Raw genomic sequence first — 8,595 nt, forward strand, 5'->3', positions numbered from 1 at the left:
CCAAACATACTGTATAACACTAATTTGATCTAAACTTCCAAGACATTAGACTGTTAATCGTCACAATTTAGCATCTTCAGTGTCTAAACCAAGTCTGAAGACAATCATATGAATCCCCTAGCAGGAGTATTTAAAAGTTCACTGTATGCACCATAAACGTTTTTTTTTTTTTTTTAAATGGACGAACCAGATCCACTTCCACTGTAGTAAATTGAAGCCAAAACATCCCAGGTATGGCCACTGTCATCATGCACTGATATGATATTTGGAGCCTGAGTCTGCACAGCAGTGATCATGAGCTGGAGCAACGAAATCAAAGTCTAGTCCAAACTCCCACAGACCTAAATCGCAAGCACACCATTACAGTTTTTTTCCAATTGCTAACATCCCTTTGTCCAAACTGTAGTCACATTTTCAAAACTCTATACACAATTAGCACAACATCCATCTGTTGTGACCATACCATTAACACAAATTTTGTTGTTTTCACACACTATTCAGTCAATTAACACGTTTCTAAAATGCTTAAATTTTCTTTTCACACAAGCTTACCCCATACCAAAATCATGGATCTTTCTTATAATTTTTACAAAAGCTTAGACACAGCATGACAGAAATGAAGACCTAATATTCCAGACTTTAAATATAGTGTAAAGCCTCTAATTCTGCAACAACAGCAGCTCAAAAGTATTGAAAAAAATCTCTCTATATAAAATATTGTAACAACTGATAAGAATTTTTAAGTAACATCACTGAGTCTCAGTTGGAGGAATAGTCAGGTGTTGATGCTCTTTCCATTACATCAACAGAGTAAAAAGAGTAAAAAACATTTTTTTACATGTTCTTCATCAATAAACTAATCTAATACAAAGAATCAAAGAGAGAGAAAAATAATGCCTGGGAGAGGAAGAGGAATAGTTGTAGGAGGGAGAGGAGTAGCTTGATCAGAAAAAGGGAGAAGAAGAGGTAGGGGAGAGGAGTAAGAATGTGTACTGGACTGTGCATTTTTGCGTTTGTTTGTTTGTTTGTTTGTTTTTCCCCTTACACATGTGGAGCCTATGAAAGCTTATTTCTGCCATGGAATATAAAGGGTAAAGTGTAATTGTGACTTTTTTTATCTCAAAGTTCTGACTTTTATTTCTTGCAATTGTGAATTTATCTCACAATTCTGATTAAGTCAGAATTGCAAGATGTAAACTCACAATTCCAAGAATAGAAGCCCAAATTGTATATTACCAATATTACCCCACAATTACCATTTTAACTTTTTTATTCTCTGACGGAAACAAGCTTGCATAGTAACCAAAGGCCATGCATGTTGGAATTTTTGTTGATCACTGTCATCAGCTACCATGGGGGCACCATCCACATCCAACCCTAACCCACTGGAAAACAATTTCAATCAAGGTTTCAATTTAATTTCTGCATAGGGGACCCTTTTTTTTCTATAATTACTCATTAAATTTAAGACAGTATGTTGCTAAGAATGAACACATTCAACACTTAAAAATGTCAAATGGATTTCAGTTGAAGGTAACTAAATTACAAAAAACAATGGATTTTTATATTGTCTATATGCAGGTAGAACTGTAACATGACAAGTAATGCCGTTTTTGTGGTCATCAGCTGTTAGAGTTGACAGTCACTGTGCTATGATTGACTATGTGTTTCTGTTGGATAGAAAGAAAAGTAGGGCTAATGTTTTGACCGAATGACTCGATTTTGAATCGGGTTTGCTGTATTTTGATAGAGTTAGTATATGCAGAAAAAGGTATTCAGCATTTTGAAATATAGAGTTCGTATTTATTTAACAAAATGTGGTTTTGGCCAGGAAATTAACTATTTGGCTACTTGTGTGATGTAGGTGTGTTGCTGTGTTAAGAGTTTAGAAAAAGTACTTTAAGTATTGGTAAACGCTTGTTAGCAATTGAAAAAAACTGTAAGACTTTTTTAATGCATTCAAGGGGGCACTGCAGAAAGCCTTCACCCTTTGTTGGAAGTAATATAGTTTTGTTATGCTGTGACGTGTTAGTAGAGCTAGTAAGTGAATAAGTTATTGTATTGAAGCAGTCATCCAAGTCTGCAAGTGCTGGATTTCTGGACAAAGAAGAGGCTGAAGTACAGGTCAGCAAGCAGCTTCAATGGGAAAATATTCTGAACAAGTTTATTAGACATTTACCTTAAAAAGAGGACTAATAGTCTAATAAAGAAGCTACTTAAAGCACTTCGGTGCCACCAAAGATGAAAAAAGCCTTAACTAATGCCCAACCTGACACTGAGAAACACGTAGAGCTTCTGAGGCAGTCTGAACAAGCTCATAGACATCACGCATCAGTAAAAAATCCCATCACAGAGAAAGAGGCAGACAGCACCTTGGCTCAAAACAAAACCACACTGAGCATGTAACTTAAGTGGGGATGTAAAATATGTAGAAGAAATCATGGAAAAGCAGATGTGTGTACACTGTACAGCAAAAATAGTGTGGAGTGCTGCAAATGCAGGAAAATGGTAACTTTGTTGCAGTTAGAACCCACGTCCATGATGCCAACAAACCACAGAAATGCAGCAACATAACACACTTCCTTAGTTTGTTAACTCACATTGATGCCAAAAGTGGAGGATGAGTAGTCACTATCTAGATTCAAGGAACACACATAGACTTCAAAATTTATTCAGACGCTGACATAAGTCTAATTTCTGAGAACCTCTGTTTTGAAGTACAAGCCACAACTCAAAAATGTCAATGTGAAACTTGAGAGCACAGGGGTACTATGCATTGGACAATTCATAGTTATGACTACTTTTAAAGAACGGCAGTATAGTTCTAAAGCATTTGTGGTGACTGGTTCCTATGTAAAAACCTTCTTGGATGTGATAAATCAAGTGCAACGGGTGTGATTAAGATGCTAAGGGCTCCAACCTGTTTGCTTTTGTGAAGTAGGATTAGTAAAGTGAAAACTTGAAAGAGGATGCAGTACTATAGTGTGCACACTGCAAAATGGCTGCCCATGGCCTTGATCCTGAAGGTAAAGGATTGGAAATGGAAAAGAATGATCTAATACTACGGCCATACCTTATCCAATTTTGAGACTGGAGTACTCAGAAGAAATCAGTGACATTTAATGAACCCGCACCTACTTCCGTTCAACAGGCACTGGTACAAAAGGGAACCTGCGGTTATGCCCCAGACATTCAAGTCTAAAGAACTACCAGGAACAGGTCTACCTGAGTCTAGACTGAGTTCAAGTCACACTACTATCATTTAATAAAAAAGGGGTGAAAACCAGGTCACAACCTCACAGAGATACAAAAACACACGCATCAACACAGTATATAAAGATCTGTGTAAGAAAAGTCTGTATGTTTCATGTTTCTATATGTAATTTCAGATGTGGAGATATAAATTTACAAATCTTTTTAAGATCCATTTAACCTATGTCTTGACATAACATCACATGAAAAAGTAAAGTAATGGACACTGCATATGGTGAAGATGATTTTCTGCATCATGATAACACAGGCTATCACCTTTTGTCTTTTTGCTCTTGGTGCCCCTGCCCCATTCTGTGAAGTTGTAGTCATTGTTAGTGATCAGAAATACCTGACATGTGAACTTCTCTATATCTTTATGATAATGAAGTATCAGAATGGTGTTTATGCTGATTGGATTAAGGCAGGCAAAACAAAACATGCAGATGCTGATTAATGCACCATGATTGCATGTTATTTTAGCCTGCAAATCAAATTTGTCCAGATGTAATGTATTTGTACAAATTATTTACTAAAAAAACAAAAACAAAGACAACTTACAGTAAAGTCAGTTCACTGTACAATACTATGACCATGACACAACAGTCACATCCATGTGCTCAGCATCATTTACCAAAAATATAGCTCAATCTAAAATCACAAAATGTATGAACACACTTACTATTTCCCTTTTTGACTTGAATATATTGACTCCCCATTGCCAACCCGTTTGAGATATCAAAATACAGCATGCCCAGGCCTAATAGCCGGTTTGCTTTTGAGCACAATTTTGAGTTTTTGAGCATGTTAAAAGACCCCACATTTAGTACTTGTTTTGATCATTTAATAAGTTTAAATGAAGACCAGAAAATGTTGTAAAAACTACTTCATGTATTGACACTTTTTAAACTGGCTTAAAGACTTTTTTTATTCTCTTGCAGCCATTAATAATTCACTGCCAAGACATGCAAGACAAGCTATGCCCTCCATATGTCCAGCAGTTATGTAAATGAGGTAAATAATATCTAAATTTTAATTACCCAAAATGTAATGTTTAACTGGGCTAACAATGTTTAACTGAGTGCAAACCTGTTTCAAATTTTCCACCTATTTAAAAAAAGTGATACCCAACGAGTAACATTTGGACAAACTAGTAGTAACAACTTAATTTAGGCTAAATCTGTAACTCTCTTAAACTATTCTGCCTTTTTATTTATTCATTGTTTTAAATAAATATTTCCATAAAATTCAATTATCTAAAAATAAACCTATAATGGTGATCCAAGTATATGTCTGTTGAACAACTGTGTGATTTATTTGATAAACAAAAACAATTTGCAGACATCCGTTTCTTGAATTCAGGATCTTGTAGGTTTATTTAAGTTGTTTTATTCTTTAAGCATCTGTATTTACAAACAATATGAAAAAAACAAAAAACAAATACATAATGATAAATGTGCAGTGATACAAATCTTTTCAGATTTAACACATCAGACAACAGATGGTGCATCAAGATAGAGACTGAGGTGCAACCTTAAAACTCATCATTTGTTCATGACAGATTGATTGAGTATTGTGTTTTTTGTCTACTTACACTATAAATTACAATGATAAAGAGACAGAATGAAAAAAGCAATTTCTCTTTTCTTTGTAGGGTTGCAGTTGAATCATTTGTAGGGCTGCAAGTGTTGCTGTATTATGAACTAGAACTGTCTGATTTGTACGTTTGTAAGGTTACTTCTTTTTTTGGAGTGAACTAACACTAAAGTAGTTTCTTCGAACGCCCAGCTGTTGTAATGTGACAGAACTAGATGTTTCAAAAATCCTATGTGCTAAAACAAATAACTCCCATATGAAAAGCAGTCTGCAGTCTGCCCGCTACAACATCTTTGGATGCCAAATATGCCTCACTTTAAGTTCAAAATAAATATGATGTGCCTCTATAAGAGCACAAAGCCCAGATTATCTGTTTTTCCGGTTTGTTCGCCAGATGAGACATCCACTGGACACGGTAAAAAGGCCTTAAAGGTCTTCCATAAGGAAGTAGTTCATATGTCCGCTTTAATTTTGTCCAAAGAATTGTCAATTTTTGTCAGAGTCTTTTTGATGCGTAATGCTGTAAGTCTGGCTGATGGGTTCTGGTACCAGCATTCCTTCATGAGTTTAACGATTGATGTTAAAGTCTGAAAAATAAAAACAAAACAAGAGACTGAATCAAGTGAAGGGAGGGTTAAAAAAAACAAAATGGAGATTTTGCTAAATAATATTTACACTGCAGTGGATATATCCTTGTGGCTATTAGAGAGCAATCCTTTTCTTCTTTACACAAGGTCACACGTGTTCATATAATAGATTTTGCCAGGCTGTTATTGAAAATAATAACTTGTTCTTAAAGCTGCAGTCCTTAACTTTTTTGGGTTAAAAATGATCCGAAATCAATATTTGAGCAAGTACATAACCAGTCCGTGTTCAAAATTATCACCTTACTTTAGCCCAATTCACAACGGTTAGCTTATAATAATGTTTTCTAATTTGAGTGGTACAGGTAGGTTTTTGCGGGAAATTCGAGCATGGCACTGCGTCATTACGTCACGTCTGATGCAGCAATTAACCGGTTTCACAATTAACCGCGCTTTAAAACGTCGCGGTTAATTAATCGGAAAGGTTCCGCTAAACCGAGTGTTTCTGTTACATGGAACGGAACTGTTGCAGCTTGCGCAAAACGAAAACAAAGTTACACTAGTGGTGCACCAGTTTAAAATGACGTGCTTATAAGAGGCACGGAGGCTACTACATGCATTAGACTAACTGTGGCAGAGGGACCAAACAACAAAGCTTTATTTCCACCAAGAATGACCAGGGTGTCATTTAAATATTGCTGTAAAAAACTGCTGCTAAAGAGCGAATACATAAGGGATAATGTACGGCTAGCTGTACATTGAACGATTTTAATGCACGACGTGAAGGCAAGAACCACCTGACGCGAAGCTACAGCTCGTTAGCTCAGCATTCTGCCCGCTTCAGATCAGAAAGAGATGAAATAGTGCGGTAAGATCACATTAATTTGAATTAATTATAACATTTCGCTACATTAATTAATTATGAGAGAGAGAGAGAGAGAGAGAGGTGACAGTTGCCTGTGTGAATTAGCCTACCTGCGTCTGTGCGTCTCTCCAGTAGGCTATTTAATCTATTTTATTAATAAAAGTCACGGGTCAGCATTCTCAAGAAGTTTGTGTCCTCTTGAATGTTTGGACTAGGGCTGGACGATATGGCCAAAATTTATATCACAATATATTTCTTAATTTCGTTCGATACGATATAATTCCGATATCGATATGAACACTATTTAAAAAAGCCTTGTAAAAACTGCCAAGAACGCCCACAACAGATGTCTGTGCATACAAACTTATGAAAAATGAATTTGCCAAGTCTATGACACCTCATATAAAACCATATAATACTTTAGAGGAAAAAAAACAGCACAAATAAATTAATGTTCACCTTTTATTTGTATTTAGCCTTCATACAAACAAGAAATGTGAAATCACTGTCAAATAAATATCTCAGACTCACCTAATTAATATTAATATATTTAACTTCAAAGTATAGGCTAACATACCAGTCAAAAGTTTTTGAACAGTAAGAATTTTATTGTTTTTAAATAATTCTCTTCTGCTCACCAAGCCTGCATTTATTTGATCCAAAATACAGCAAAAACAGAGTCATTTTGAATAGTAAAATTATTTCAAAATGTTACTTTTCTATTTGGAAATATTTTAAAATGCAATTTATTCCTGTGATTTCAAAGCTATATTTTTAGCATCATTACTCCAGTCACAGGATCCTTCAGAAATCATTCTAATATTCTGATTTGCTGCTCAAAAATCATTTATTATTATGTTGAAAACAGCCGAGTAGAATTTTTTCAGGTTTCTTTGATGAATAGAAAGTTCAGAAGAACAGCATTTACCTGAAATAAAAATCTTTTGTAACATTATACATTTCTTTATCATCCCTTTTAAGCATCCTTGCTAAATAAAAGTATTAATTTCTATAATTTCTTTCCAAAAAAAAAAAGAAAGAAAGAAATCATACTGACTCCAAGCTTTTGAACGGTATAGTGTATAATGTTACAAAAGCTTTTTATTTCAGATAAATCCTGATCTTTGGATCTTTCTGTTCATCAAAGAATCCTGAAAAAAAAATACTCAGCTGTATATTGATAATCAGCATATTAGAATGATTTCTGAAGGATCCTGTGACACTGAAGACTGGAGTAATGATGCTGAAAATTCAGCTTTGTATCACAGGAATAAATTACATTTTAAAATATATTCAAATAGAAAATATTTCTAAATTTTACTGTTTTTGCTGTACTTTGGATTAAATAAATGCTGACTTGGTGAGCAGAAGAGAATTCTTTAAAAAAAAAAAATCTTACTGTTCAAAAACCTTTGACTGGTAATGTAGGGTGGCTGATTATTGTTACAGATTGAAACAAATGTGCTTCAGCCAGGATAAAGAATATGAAAAGTGCTCTGAGTTGCTGCAGAAAAAAAAGAGCAACAACAAAAACATGTTGCTGGAGATGGGCTTATTGAAAATTGAAAAACTGATTGTCTGCCAGCAGGAGGTGCATTGAGAGCGGTAGAACTTGCGGTTTCTACGGTAACGGCTGTAATCAGCGTAATGTAACGGCGCCGCTCATGAACGCTACTTTATCAGATAAAATGAAAATGTCATTGAAACTTTTCTGAAGACAGTCGGTTCCCTTCAGAGATACATTCATATAAAACACCCGCGCCACTTTTTGATTTTGAAACGTGCAGTGCTCATGTTTATTCAACGAAGTCAAACGGTACAAATAAATCAATGTATGGGAAACACTGGTAATGTATATCGAAATATCGGAAATGTGTTTAAAAATCATATCACCGTTATTGAAAAGAATTATATCGCGATACATATTGATATTGAATTATTGTCCAGCCCTAGTTTGGACACGTGTGCGCAGCGCGATCTCCGATCTCACAAACCAAAATAATAGACATGATTTTCTCAGCCCACATGTAAAATCATATGAATTATTATAAAGATTATTAAAATGAATACGTATGGATGACAGTTGATTACAATAATATTTCAGTTTATTTCCATCATTAGTAACAGTTTCCCCTGTGGGACAAATAAAGTTAATATTAGTCATATATTAATAATAGGCTACTTCATTAACTTTGTTATTTACTATCCCTGTCATAAGTAAAAACCAACAATACATTTTTTTTCACTATGTTTCCAAATTCTCTACCCCAGGTCCAAAAGAAATGTAAAGAATGTACAAAC

General features: G+C 34.8%; 1 protein-coding gene across 1 annotated transcript in view; it reads right to left on the bottom strand.

The window, feature by feature from the left end:
- Nucleotides 1–4,990: 4,990 nt before the first annotated feature.
- The window catches only part of LOC107548806 (activin receptor type-1-like), a 35,902-nt gene continuing 32,297 nt past the window's right edge, over nucleotides 4,991–8,595 (bottom strand). The window contains exon 11 of the mRNA XM_016229626.1: nucleotides 4,991–5,432. Coding sequence (XP_016085112.1) covers nucleotides 5,298–5,432 — 135 coding nt within the window. The 3' untranslated portion in view covers nucleotides 4,991–5,297. The remainder of the gene's footprint in view (nucleotides 5,433–8,595) is intronic.

This window comes from Sinocyclocheilus grahami, unplaced genomic scaffold, assembly GCF_001515645.1.
Source record: "Sinocyclocheilus grahami isolate Dianchi unplaced genomic scaffold, SAMN03320097.WGS_v1.1 scaffold355.1, whole genome shotgun sequence".
Lineage (NCBI taxonomy): Eukaryota > Metazoa > Chordata > Actinopteri > Cypriniformes > Cyprinidae > Sinocyclocheilus > Sinocyclocheilus grahami.